Source organism: Plutella xylostella, chromosome 25 (genome assembly GCF_932276165.1).
Source record: "Plutella xylostella chromosome 25, ilPluXylo3.1, whole genome shotgun sequence".
Taxonomy (NCBI): Eukaryota; Metazoa; Arthropoda; class Insecta; order Lepidoptera; family Plutellidae; genus Plutella; species Plutella xylostella.
Genome location: NC_064005.1, coordinates 3653713 through 3669227, shown reverse-complemented (window position 1 = coordinate 3669227; position 15515 = coordinate 3653713). Strand labels below are relative to the sequence as shown.

The 15515-nt window shown below is 36.3% G+C and overlaps 1 protein-coding gene across 1 annotated transcript in view; it reads left to right on the top strand.

Moving 5' to 3' along the window:
• The window catches only part of LOC105380823 (zinc finger protein 541), a 168931-nt gene that overhangs the window by 51997 nt on the left and 101419 nt on the right, over positions 1-15515 (top strand). The window contains exon 2 of the mRNA XM_048630388.1: positions 3999-4056. Coding sequence (XP_048486345.1) covers positions 4039-4056 — 18 coding nt within the window. The 5' untranslated portion in view covers positions 3999-4038. The remainder of the gene's footprint in view (positions 1-3998; positions 4057-15515) is intronic.

Sequence of the window (15515 nt, the reverse complement as noted above, 5' to 3'; positions counted from 1 at the left end):
TTGCTATTTTCCGTTTGTGTTTAAGACGGGATTCCAATGTTAAAATATGTTATGGGTAACCATGGTAAAGGAGTTAGAATATGTGTTAATGATACAGAAAATTCAAGAAACAAGAAAATCTAAAGATCTCTGTTTTAATATTTATTAAAACTTTTTGTTATAAACTTGGCTTTGAACAGGATATCGAATTACCAATAGAAGTCGACGGTATCTAATAGCTGCGTATTGATTGAAACACCAATACTTTGTTTTCAGTTTCAAAATTAAAACAAGAACTGTCAAGAGCGAACCAACTCGGCCCAAATACAAAGTTTTGATTTGAAAGCCTTTGTGGAGAGCGGGATATGAAATATTCAGATATTTGTTTGTGTAGCTAAATCAATATGGAACGCATAGGGTTTTTACGATTTTGTGTTTGATGTAAAACAAAATTCAATCTAAACTATATTTAAAGTGATTGTAGAGCTGAAAATTTAGTACAAGGTGTCCTGGATATTCAGAGAGTTGACGCGCCATATCTACAAGATGCCCAATACGTTTACGTAATCTTGATAGGAGGTGATACAAATCATCAATTATTTCGTCGCAGTCGTAGAACAGTGACGGATCTGATTTTTTTCGATTTTCGGATTATTGCAGATTCTTCTTTAAAATTTCATTATTTACCTATACAACAAAAGTTTTTTTTAAAATCTTTTATAATAAGCGAAATACAGAGTCGAACACTGACGGTTTTGATTTTTTCGCGTAGAACATGGGCGCTTGTGCCGTCCCGTCCATGTTCCGCGGTGACCCTCGCCCCCCGCGACCCGCTGCCGCGCGACGGTTTGTTTGTTCTGTCAGTGTTCTCTGTAGGAGCACATGGAACACGTAATGAGTACCTAAAATGTTTTTTTGCTATAATTATTATTGAAAAATTCTGTTTTCCAAGTAAATATTTTTTTAGTACTTCTCCCATAGAACAAAGACGGTCTCTTAAATCCGTCGTTATTCTTGGAACTTGGTTTAAAAAAAATAAAAGCCCTAGTTTTCGCTAAAATCATTGAGAAGTTAGTTATAATTAGGTACGGTGTATTAAAAAAACAATATTGTTTGTTTGTTAAATTTAGTGACGGTATTTCAAATGCGACTATTTTCTTTGTCCTAACTATTGGTGTTTTGTATATACCGTCATTGTTCTATGGATAAGTGGTAGACGTGTGTAGATAACCGTCGTTATTCTTTGGAATTATTTTAGGATACGTCGTTGTTCTTTCATAATATTACGTATTTTCAATGGAAAATAAATAAATTTATGATTTTTCAGTATATTTTTGCTAATTTATTATGTTTTTAAAACTATGTGCTAAAAAATAATGTACAATAATGTACTTAAGTACTTTTTTTGTTCATCAACTCTACTGCCAGAGGCAGGTGACGATGGGAGCACGGTACCATGCGGGTAGGTTTGGAATTATGTTTTTCCAGCAATTTGCATGAGTTACCAAACATACAAACCAAGTCAGCCGTAGAATCCACATCAAACATTAAATTTCTGTATTAACAGCTACCGTTACATCAACTGCAAAGGAAAAGTCCTAGCATCAACCGAATGCTGGTGATTGTCAAACAGCTGAGGATAATGACCATCGCGAAGCAGTTTGAGAGGATCCTTACATGGCTACGGATAAGATGACAGCAATTTCCTTCATTGACAGACCACAATCAGTAAATTCTCTAGTTCTAGGGGTGAATGGCATCGCGGGGGAGTCAACGTGATCGGACAGCAGAGAATTTACTGTTTGCGGGCAGTAAATAATTAAGTAAATTGGTATCATCTTATCCGTAGCTATGTAAGGATCATCTTGAACTGCTTGGGGATGATAATTTTCCTCAGCTGTTTCACAATCACCAGCATTCGATTGATACTGGGGCTTTTCCTCTTAAAAATAGGTGAGCCCACTTTACTCACATATTAATGTCAGTAAAAATTCCCCGCAAATTCTATAATTCTCACATTATACTTACTTCTCCATAAAAAGGGTGAGAAATCCGACCTCGGAAACTATAGACCCGTTAGCTTGACATCACACATGTATAAATAATTCACAATCGCATCCGTTTTCTGCTGAACTAACATCAACCACCAGAACAAGCCGGTTTCCGACCAAGTTATTCTACCGCGAACCCTCTATCTATACACGCTCAATCAGATTATTGAAAAGTTCACACACCACTTTACCATGTATTTATTGACTATACAAAAGGTTTCGACAGTATCTACCATCAAGCAATACTTTCCGCCCTTAACACCACAAAATTCATCCAACCTACATCGAACTCGTTGGTACTATCTACATAAACAGCTCAGCCAACGTGAAATTGGAAAAACCTGGTACTGGTCCAACGTTTCCGATTGAAAAGGGTGTCATACAAGGCGACCCTCGCTGTACACGCTTTACAATTTTCCTATAAGAGGTTTTCAAGAAGTTGACACAGTCCTGGGAGGACAAGGACATCAATTTCGGAAGTAAAAATAAGTCAAACCTCGGCATTGCGGACGATATTGCCCTATTCTCCCACTCAACGCCCGAGCTCCAACAAATTTTGCGAGAGCTATCCACGGCAAGCCTTGAAGTTGGACTAAAAGTGAACCGTTCGAAGACAACAGACATGACCAACAGCACGAAACTTAGGGTTGAGGTAGATAGGCAGGAAATACAATATGTCAATGAGTAATTTATTTGGGCGAGATAGCGTCCTTCGTCGTGGGTGCTAAGACCGCCAAACTGAAGTGAGACTGGGCGGCGCACGTCTGTCGTATGCAGCCGGATAGGTAGGGTAAAAATGCTACCAAATGGGTAGCCGATAACGGCCGCCGGCACAGGGGCAGACCCAGAAGAAGATAACGGGATGACCTAGACGTGTTTAGTTGGAACTGGAATGAGGAGGCCATGAACAGGGATAGCTGGAAGACCCAGGAAGAGACCTTTGCCCAGCAAAGGGTCACAAATGTCACAATTGAGTTGGGAAACTCCGTCACATATTCTCCTCGGCCATCCCTGATCAGAGAAGAAGACTTTTAACATTAGAGCCTGAAGACAAAAGTCTTCTTCAACCAGTGCATCTTGCTAGTGATGACGTTTGGGGCAGATAGGTGGGCACTGACGGTAGTACTGGTCCACCGCTCATTTAAAGTCGCTCAGCGTGCTATGCTTGGGGTTTCTCTGATGGATCGTATCAGAAATGAGGGTATCCGTCAAGAGGACTAAGGTTACCGACATAGCTGTCAAAATGTGCAAGCTGAAGTGGCAGTGGGCTGGCTATATCTGCCGAAGAACCAATAACCGTTGGGGTCGACGAATTCTCGAGTCACAAATAAGGACAACCGTAGGCTGGTAGCCAGTAGTGGCTGGATGAGGAAGCCCGAGGACCGAGTGTTGTGGAGCTCCTTGGGAGAGGCCTATGTTTAGCATTGGATGATTATTGGCTGATGCTTGGACACAATGGGGTCTTCAAAAAACATTTTATAAAATAATTGTATTTTGTAAAAAAAATTTGGACCTAAACAAAAAATAATATAGCGCAATCAGCACCCTCCTAAATAGGTTATTTAAAGATCCGTCTTTGAATTTTTCCATATATTCCCTAAAACAACGACGAAAAGTATAATACGCCATTAGATATGCAATAAAAGTCCGTAAAAAAACGACGTATCATATAATGCGACATAGTAGGATACATAGAACAATGACCTATCTGATTTTTCAGGAAACCTAGACTTATTACAGACTAATTATACAGGCTATATTGCAAAAGTCCATTCGTATAATAATGTGACCAAATTTCAAATGAATCGCTTCAGCGGTTTTCATCTTATCGAACAAAACGTTGTTTAAAAACTTTAACTGGCTCTCCTGTAAAGTTGCTGTTTTGCAGATCCGTCATTGTTCTACGACTGCGACGATTTATTCGTGAAAAAAGTGCATGATTATTACATATTTTTTCTTTTGTTGCAGCCGGTAGTCTAACTACCAACGTCGAGGCACCGATGACGTAATGGCAGCAGTTAATTCGGTGAGTTTTATATTGATCACTGATAACTTTCACCCTGTTCAAATCTTATTTAAAGGATTTAAAACCAGGGCTATAGTGGACAAATAGTAATGTATTTTAACAACTAAATTAGACAAATTGATTGTTACTAAACACCTACCATGCGGTAAGTTTTTATGTCATTTTTGGATAAAAGCGAAAAAAACGTTCTATACACTAGTTTATTGCAATCGTTCCTCTTCGCCGTAGTCAGATATTTATGAGATTATGTTGCCGGTTCTCGTTACAATATCTTTAAACATTTTATGGCCGCCAACAAGAATCTGCAGCCCGTCATAAAACATAAGATAAATTGAGATTGGCATTCAAAGTATCTCGCGCAGCGCAGGCGGAATCGTAAAAACAAGCCTCTGTGACCAATAAACTTATAATACATTGATGTGCGTAAGTAACATAATATCGCGATTTTCAGAATGAGTTGATAAGAGTGTACTATGTTAAAAACTAGCAACAGCTGCCTGGCTGACATTTTTCTGAGTAATAGTCTATTCTTTTAACTTCAACTTTATTTTGTGGCATTGTGTCGGTTTTATCTCAGATAGGTACTAAAATGAAAAGTGCAAAACTTGCCATTTGCGCTTGTCAATTGTATTTGAGGTAACAGTCTTCTAGAAGAACCGTACATTTTACGTGTAATAAGGTATTTATAGTTATATTTTGACCGATATATATTACTATCATGCCATAAGCTCAGTTGTTGATTAAGAACATAATTCAATGTTGGATTCAACTATAATTAAATACGTTGACTGTTCCTGAAAAGTAATAATTACTTTCGAAATAATAGAGACAAGCTTGTGGACCACCATTTTGAATGAGGATTTCCCGGAAACTTAACGCAAAATTAGCGTCGGTTTTTAGTTTCAAAGAAAACAAGATAACACAGAAGAGACGCCTTTTACGGCCCTTCACTGCGAGTACATTGCGCCATGGTAACCAACATATTCAGTACTCATTAGCTGCCATCATAATGTACGCAGGAAATTCGCAAGCATCACGAGGAGTTGCCTAATCTATGACACATGCGAGGAGGTGAGAGCTCTGAACGCCGGGAGGCCTCATTAAGCAGATTTCTCCAAAACTTAGCACATTATGCTCGACACTAATTGGGCGCACAAGCGTCTAAGACTCTAAGTAATGATACTTCGTAAATACACAACTCGAGTATTCAGTGTTTGAGTCCTACTTTTATGATCAGGTGTGCAGTGAATCGAATGTTTTGGTCGTCCAATATATAAACATTATTATGTACTGAATCAAAGGGAGCCCTGGAGTGACGTACGTATGAACTATATACCTTATATACATTCGGACCGCCCTAAGATCTAATCTTACACTCATCATCAGCTTATTTCAACCAAACGTACTTATCAGTGTAGTGGGAAACCGTCAATCAGGTTCACTTTTACTTACTATTTTAAAGAACACTCATAAGCCCTACTGTTCATAATCTTCACCATGAAAATCTTATGAAAAGAGTTTTAAAAGTTTTAACTTAGTCTTAAAAGTGTTCGCTCGCTGTCGTTCAGCGCGGTGCTTACGAAACTACGAACACGGCACCGATCGATACGATAAAGTTGAGGCGTAAAGTTGCTTCTTCTAAGCTCTTTGTCTTATACACTCGACGTTCGAGCCCTGAGCATGCCATATCCAACTTTACCATACATCCACGCGCTACCACGCTGATCACTACTCTAACGTTAGGTATTAGAGCTAGTAATGGCATGGCAGCACCAGACACTGATGAACGCAATGTATGTAGTTGTTGTATCCTTGAATGCTCGTAAATACAATACGGGTGTCAAGTCATGGTCTATTATGATTTCACAAGAATTGGTCTAGTTGTTTGCGTTTTTTTAAGAATTAAATCTATTGATACATTGATAGACAAATTGTGGGTTAAATCTGGGTTATGTTTATGTAACTATACAAATTATACTAAATAATAATGTAGAGCCATAAGTTTATCTTTCACAAAAAAAAAAACGACTTTACAGGTTTAGATGCAGTTAAGTTTTTCATTGTATAAGCTTTCTGTGCAGAAATTACTAGGTACGCATATTTTTTTAAGGTAAAGGAGATTGTGGAAAACTCTATATAAAAATAAACTCATTAGGTTTCGGCTTAGTATGCCCTTTTTGCAACACCCTGTATACTTAAATATATTTTACGGTAATGTACAATTTTGGCCGGGCCGTGTCTGACGGCACTGCATGTAAGTCAATGTCGTTAATGGGGTCTCGACTCGAGGCAGTCATGGACACCTTCCAAATCGCCGCATTTGAATCGACTATCAGATTGGCACAGCCCATTATTGCAATACATGGATGAACTTTCCACTTTACGTATTTTAGTTTAAAGTGTAATAAAAGTGATAAAATATATTTTAAATATTATGATTATTTATAAAATTTATAGACATTTTATTTTATACAAAACACAGTTAAAACATAAAAATTATACCTACGATGATTGCTTTCGTAAAAGCTATAACAGCTGTATATTACGTAGCAAAAGCACATCCGATATCTACGCCACTTTGAGCGATCGACCACCGATAACGTAAAACTTTGCTTCTCGTATTTTACGGGCAAAAATGCGCAGTCACATTTTTTATAAATACTTGGTAAGTCACAAGCGAACTACAGAGATTTAGGTAAAAAAAACGTGAAGCAGCTGTTTGAAGGTAATACCCTCCAGGCGACTTATCAGCGATCTTCGGATCTCTTTTTACAGCATCGGAAAATAATAAAAAGGGAAAAGTTGGAGGTCCGAGCGCGATCCGGGACTCGCCCTAATGAGCTGCGACATTTATTTATTCTAACTACTCAGTTGAAGTTCGTAAGTTTATTCTGTGCTGTAGATAGACAGAAAGGTAAATAAAACCATTTACTGCGAGTTTAAATGATGATATCCATAACTATTATCTAACTATCTAGTTACATACTTTCATACGATTTTAAAAAGATGTTATATGAATCATGGCCGTAAAGTGATTATCAGAGATCCCGGTTACAAGAGCGGCATAGTTGATTTTATGTAAATTACCTATTCTGTAGTCGAAATTTGTTGAAGAAGCCATTACTAATTATAAATATAATATAATATAAAGTTAAACTATAAATGAGAGATAATATTCCATTCAAATCGTTATAATCTTTCACGAGTTTATAAAAAAAATTTAAGATCTTTCAGTGTATGTTTATCTTAAATAATAAAGGCACATAACTAATTATTAATATATTTCACGGGGAAACAATAGTTTTGATGAATTCTGTATATGGTTTCAGTATTCGAGAAGACCATTTGTTACAGGTATCATATTGAGAAGCTTCATATATCGCATATTATGACTATAGTCAGACATGCATCAAGGATTAACACAGACTTTCACGGAGCTGAACAAAATGTAAAATCGCAATAGTAACTCTGTGCACAAACCGAATATAAAAGGCAACTGATATTTTATTGTTGACCTAAATCCTTTCTGTACAAAGGATTAATTTTACCATGTCCGTACATCAAAAACTGCGTTTGAAAGCTTCCATTGGAATATCATAAAATAGTGATCCATTTTTGGTAAAAAATATCAGTAAGAATGAAATGGAAAAAGTTAAATAATTGTTCAACAAGCTCCACCACTTTCGTCTTGAAGATCTTAATTGAAATAGCCCCCGATCTTTGCATATACAAATATTGTCTTGCTTTTAAAACGTTTGAGTAGGGAAGTGCGAGCGGGACAGCGATAGGCGAACAACAGTGATGAGGAAGGGTTTCTAATATTGTAGTAGTATGGCCGAGCCCTTTGTACGCGAGTAATAAATGACATTCAGGGCTGGAGTGGACCCAGCGGAAATTTAATCTGACTAAGGATCCTTTGTTAAAGAATTTTTGTCCCTAGATAAGTGCCTGTAGACATAACAATAAGCAATTGTTTCAATTTAATTATAAATAAAATAAATACATTTTAGAGAATCTTTTCAGGACTAATTTATAGTAATTTATATAGAAACAAATACCTATCTAGGTTTAATATCTAAATTGATAACAGAATTATATCACCCACATTTTTACATAGGGGGTTAAGAATACAACAAAAAGATTACAATAAAAACATTACCCTCCTCCTTCGGCAGTCGGGTAAAAACAAAATTAGCGACGGCGGCGGCGTTCTATGCTTTCATTTCGTGGCGTGACCTACCTCGCTATGCGCTACGCGCTACGAGCTACGCGCTACGAGGCTACGAGACTGGTACGGCTACGACCTTGATACGAATACAATAACATAGTTTTCTTGCAAAAAATAGTTCTTGTTTTTGCTTCAAAATGCTTTAATGTGTTTGGTCATATATTTATAATATACTTTGGTAGATCGTTAAAGTAGATTCTAATGGACTCTAATTAAAACTATGTTTTGTCAAAAAATACTTTAATTGGTTTATTAGACATCAAGGGGACAATATCAAATACACTGATATCTCTACATGCAAAATATCTACTTCAAATAAATATTTATACTCGCATTTTACATTTTCCGGTATGCTTTAGATTCATTATATTTCACCTTGATGGCTTAAATAAAATAATAAATACATATTTCACCTGCTAAACTTTTTGACTTGAACTTATGGGTAAAAACTTATCTTACTATAATATATTTTTATTTTTTATTATACAGAATATTGCAAAATGGGTAAATAGTAAGCCGAAAAGGGGTGACCCGGGACTGGCAACACCGTCAAAATCAAAGCGTTTATAAAAGGATACTTTCGGTAATTTTCAAAACTTACTGAAGAGGATGAAATTGTTTCTGTTTAAAACAACATCCGTCCCTTACAAATGGAACATAATGTTCTAACTATTGTTTCTGTAGCCCCGAGGCCACGGACAAAGGAATACATACACACTAACATATTCATGAACTGCTGAAGATATTCACTATGTTACAGTTATAGTGTAAAATGACTCATAAGCCACATAATTTATCAATTCAAATTTTGCACTTCTGTTCTTTTATAATTTAAAATGTTTTTTTTTTAATTGTTGGCCCTTTTATCTTCTTTCAATGTGATATCATAAAAATATGATAATAATTCTCACTGACTCTCAATTATAATAGGCACCTGTAGCATAGTGGTGGTTGACTTAAATAGAACTGTGAGAAACCAAAGAACAACCTTTACAAAGATAAACTAGGTTTATTTTAAGGACCTTACCAAATATCAACTCACGAATATTGTATTTAAGTATACTTAATTTCAATTGTTTCGCAAGTTGGTAGAGCGAAGTCGTTTTCGTGAAATTAACCCCCAATCTGGGATTAACCTGAGCCTACTTGCGCGAAGTAGAAACGTTACGGCAAATACAAAAGTGCTCGTTTCATCCTTTTTGTGCTCAGATGACACAGCCACGGGCCTTTCCTGTTACACCCACATATCTTATAACTGTATTATTTTATAATAAATTCTTTACTCGAAATTGCAAGAAATGTTATTCACTGTTATGTAGGCATGTCAGAGGCAAGTGCAGTTTTTTACTGAATAACTGACTGTAAGGTCTGCATTAATCTTTAAAATAAAATAGGTATCGACAAATGCTATTAATTGGAAAAATACAAGTTCTGATTTTGTAGAGCTGGGGTATAAGATGAGGATGATGATCATGATGATTGGTCCGACCGATTTCGGCCATGGCGACCACTTCGACCCCTAGTTCTGTTGGCGCGCGTGCGCCCTAAGATGCCTTATATAATAAGGTATAAGATAATGAATTATCAGTCCACACAGGAGTGGCCCGCTTGGATACCTCCACCCTTGGACAGGCGCCAGCGACGTGTCTGCACAACTTCGCTCAGGATTATCCTATTTCAAAAGGTTTTAAACTAACTCGTAAGTCAGCTGTCATCGTAAGATTCCCGGAATGTCTTACATATTTCATATGAGAACTTTGATTAATCGCTGGGGTTTTCATTGTCGATTCAGATTTATGTGTTCTGGATTCATCAGTGTTCCATATTCATAATAAAACGAGGTACATTCAGAAAATAGTTGATTGAAAAAAGTTAATCGTTCAGTGAGCACGAACATGCAACCTACAGCTGAAAACATATAAAATAACTTCATAAACATTTATATTACAGATAAATGCTCACTTTGCCGAAAAAGTTATGGTAATATAGTGATAGGAACTTACATTTTGGAAGCTGCTCAGCCCGAACGTGTCAGCTCCATTTGTCCATTAGAACATTCACCGTTTTTTGAGGGATATATCGAGTTATTAAAGTTACCTACTTTCTTAATCTGAAATTTGATTGTCATCGTTTAAAAAAGTAAATCATAGGTCCAGAAAAGTAAAATAGTTTCCTTCAGCTTCATCTTCACGGTTTAGTTTCAAAGTTGAGCTCAGTGAAGTGGGCGGAACCTCGGCCTGGACCGTCGCCAGCGCCGTGTCCCGAGGGATCCCGGGCGCCTACTCCCACATACAAACACCTCGCTACAGAAGAAGATCTGCTAACCACGATCTCTATTGTACTTGTACCAAGCGTCGGCATGGCAGCGGTCCCTAACCTCGTGATCGCAAAGTCAGAGTAAGCTTCTTGCTTCGCCAGATAGCTTATATAATGCTCTCGCAGACTACCAGCTCGCCTTTTTACGACAATTTTTAAATTAAATTACTAAAAGTAGGTTGTGCTCCTTGTTTTGTGAACTGGCCGCTTTGGCATGCGCCACCGTTTTGGGATAATTCTACTAAATTTGGAAATATGCCTCGTTTAAGCCAAATGCTCTGAAGAAATTTCAGGAACGTTTCCCGATATTCACCGCGTATGTATTATTAATTTAACTAGAATCGTAATTTTAAATACCTACCTACTTAAATTCGAATGAAATTTATTTAAATCAATGCTTTAATATTTACTCGGCATTAGGCTCAAACTGTTTGTTCATATCTATTTTGCTGACTGCGTACCTACGCTACGTTAAAAATGTTGAGTCATCGATGTCCAAGAATAGGTTGTTGGTCTTCCAAAATCCCAGTTAGTATGAAGCGAGATAAGCCAGTCCCGGGACGACTGCACACAAGCAGGGGCTATAAATCTCAGACTCAGACAAACCGGACACTTGACTTTGGACTGTATTCTGTAACATATCAATATCTAGACCACTGTTGCGCTGGTAATCTAAGTGTTCTTATTTTGTCGTATTTATTTAAAAATTGTCGTAAAAAGATCTATAATTTAATTTAATGGATTCAATGTTATACAAATAAAATATTTATGTGTTGATTTGATATTTGTTGGTAACATAAAGTACTTAACAGGATAACGCGACAAGTCATTCCGAAATATATTTTTTCGACTTACTGTACCACTTTTGCAACACCCTCTATAAAATTAATACAGAAATCGACCTTGTCGAGACAAGAGGTCATTGACCTCATTACTGAAACATAAGTATTTGAAGAGGCTAGATTAAACAGCCAAGTACCTCCCTACGTACTTCAAATTTAAATAATGTAAAAATACAGACAAGATTTAGGTACGCAGTTCGCTCAAAACTTAAATAATAACGTTATAATTAAGTAACTTTACGATGTACCCACTTCCGTAGATATACATTTCATTAACTTTATGAAAGGAAAACTACCTTCAAGTTTTCCAAGTTTCTCTATAATTTCAATTAGCAGTATCTAGTAGAATAAACTGAAAGCAATGATATTTAATGCAGTTTCGTTTTGAGTGGGCCAAGTTTGCATGTGAGAGGTAGGATCCTAGTTCATACTTAGTTTGTAATCTTATCTAGATCAAGTCCTTCTAATTCTGCCTAGGGCAGTAACCCACCAGGTCAAGTCAATCACTTTAATTGCGGACCCATTCAATTCACGGTATCCCAGAGGAATTCGTAGGGGAGACCTCTTGAAATGAAAATTATTACGGGAAAAAAGCCTGTTTCGTGTATAAGAAATCAGTTTTTTTAAAAGTACGTAATTACGCATTTAAAATAATTGGAAAAAGTATTTGATTATAAAGTAATTAATAGCACTGAAAGTATCATACATACACCAAACATACCATTTATGTGTAAGTATAGTATCTTTATATTGAATACGTCGAGGCCATGCATGTTTACAGAAGAAACATAAAATAAACCAGTATAAAGTTGTTGTATGAGTACAAAACAACACGGCCACCCTTGTGAGTTGACATCACAGGTCACTCCACACACACACACACACTCACACACACACAGGTACATACCTACAGGACTCAACACGCTCTGTTTCGTCTCCAAGCAATATAGCTAATGGGTTTTCGCATAGGACGAAATAAGTCTAGCATCATATACAGCTCAAAGAGCAGTAGGTATACAACCATATATAGGTACATATAGTTTTACATTATGTGTATTTTCCGTTGTCGTGAACACACGACAGGTGACTGTGGGCTGCGGCGAACCGAAAGCTCTCAAGTATCTCATGTTATCGCTAAGTATTTGATTTCTGTTATTGTTGTTTGTTGTTATATTCGAGTATAGTTCTGTTGTGTTAAGTCCCTATGGACTGTTGATAATACAACGAGCTTGCGCACTAGTTCAGTCACATATATTCTATGATTGGGGTGAAATTACCTAGTATCCTACACATACTACCTAACCTATATATGAGCCTTGGTGGTGTAAGATCTCGTACTCTCATTCGAGAAGCCGTGGGTTCAAATTCTACCATGTACAAATGAAGTGAAGGAAAACATCGTGAGTGAACCTGGATATCTAGATTAAGCACAATGGACCAGCGTCGTTCCAGGTTCTATCTCTGGAGAGCTTTAGGTGAGGTACGTATTTTTATTCACAAAGTACTTATTGAGAAGCTCCGTATTGATATGTGACATCAAGATCAAATTATGATTCGTTTTGTAGCCTGATATCAATATCATGAAAACAATAATTAAAATTTAGGTATATTAATAGACAAAGGAATTATTTTCTCCTCTATTAATACCTAAGTGCTTAGTAAGCCCTCTGTCCCATAATTCAAACCACATAGAAAAACGTTCGCCTATAAATAGTCAAGTCAGTAAAAGTTCATTAAGCATGAGCCGCATTTCATAAACAAAGAAATTTAATAATAAAACCTCAAAAAACGTGAGCACAGCATCGTCGACAATCAAAAGCTAAATGATATCAATTTGCAAAGAATTTCATTAGCAGCCGACCCCGTATAAAATGAGGACTGTACTTAGCAAACTTATGATATAATTAAATGAAGAACAGGTGGAAGCTTCACAAAATAAATCAAAATTAATCTGGCGTAATTTGACAGGATCGCGTCCCGGCTTCATGCTTCATTTCATTATACATAACGAGATACGAGATACATAATATAGGTACCTTGATATACATTATGTATGTACGCGGTGGTGAGATAATAACTAGCACTATGGTTTCTAGATGTAGTATGAATCCATGATTCCCGATATTGTTCTACAGTGCTTGTAATAGGTATCCTAACCAAAACTATAAACTTGATATTCATTGTCACTAATAACTTAAGGGTCAGCAATAGGTAATCGAGGGTTGGCATTGTCATAGAATTATGTAGTAAATGATGCTCTACAGCCTTGAAAAAAATCACACCGGTAGTCGAAGAGTCTAGCTAGGTGCTGAATCATTCGAATTTAAGTAAATGCTTATGGATAACTGTAAATTAAATTCAGAATATGACGAAAAACCACTCCCGTATTGTAACAACTGTGTCGTAATCATCAAGAATTTTCATATGATTCTTATCAAATTATAAAGTTAAAGGCTTGGGCTAGGCGCTAAATACCTTGTTTTTTAATAAACATACACTTATTTTGTGTAAATTAATCCCAAACTTGAGCAATTTTTTTCCCTCAAATCTTCATACAAATATCTATGGCGGCTTTCTGTGATATAAAATCATAAACACAAGTGACGTTTGACTCAGTTGGCCGCTGGCCTCCAAAGAAGGGTCACGTCGGTTTAGGCAGCACTGACAGCTCGCGATCTTATCGTGTACAGATACAAAATCACTGCACATTGGTTGTCATTGCACTTTTTCAACTTTTATGACACCAACATAATTTGATTTGAAATTGAGGAAGCATAATTCTTCCAGTATATTCAATACATTAAATTAAATTGGGTACACTACATAATTCCGAATTACTTTTTTACGAATATGAAAATAACGATTTTTAAAATTTCGAATTTCATAGTTCCGAATAATTCACAATCCCGAATTTTAAGTTTCCGAATAACGAAAATCACGAATAGTTTATAAACGAAATTTCAAACAACATATTTATTAAAATGACGAAAGTCAATTTTCCGAATATTATTATTTCGATGTTTCAAAAGTACATTTTTTTATTATATCGAATTGTTAAAATTACGAATCCCGAAGTTTTAATATTCCGAAAATACAAATTCCCGAATGTTTCTTAGTTAACAAGAAATGGTTATATGAATTATGCAGCATAATGCGTATAAAAACAATATTTTTTAAGCTATATTATGTGAAACGCTCCGCTTTGTTTTTCGATATCTATGTGCACCTAACACGCTCCTCCTCGCTTTGCTCGTCGTCGCACCTATCTTTAGGTTTAGGTCCTAAGGTTTTTAAGTTTAAACACCATAAAAATCCTAGCTATTGTTTTGCTCTAAATTTGAAACGTTCCGCTCCGCTTCGCTGCGCTCCGCTTTGTTTTTCGATATCTATGTGCACCTAACACGCTCCTCCTCGCTTTGCTCGTCGTCGCACCTATCTTTAGGTTTAGGTCCTAAGGTTTTTAAGTTTCAACACCATAAAAATCCTAGCAATTGTTTTGCTCTATATTTGAAACGCTCCGCTCCGCTTCGCTGCGCTCCGCTTTGTTTTTCGATATCTATGTGCACCTAACACGCTCCTCCTCGCTTTGCTCGTCGTCGCACCTATCTTTTGGTTTTGGTTCTAAAGTTTTAAAGACGTTTATGTTTTTTTGTCAAAATCACGAATTATCATATTTCCGATCGGGATTTGACTTTTTCGTGATTATAATAAATCGGTATTTTATTTTTCGTATATTAAAGTAATCGTATTTTTTAACATTCGTATATTTAACAATCGTAATAACAATATTCGTGATTATAATATTCGAAATTATAATTTTCGTCATTATTATAATTCGGTATTTAAAAAAATCGGTATTGCAATATTTCGTAAATTACATATTCGGGGTTATCAAATTCGGAAAAAAGTTTTTCGGAATATTTGGGTGTTCCCAATTAAATTAGATAGTGTGCAATATTCTCGTGACATTACAGTCTCGTAAAGGTCTGATGAGGAGCAGGAATATAGCGAATGGATCTAAGTGATGACAATACGCACGAACATTAGGTTAGGGATCAAAAATACAGTCTCTT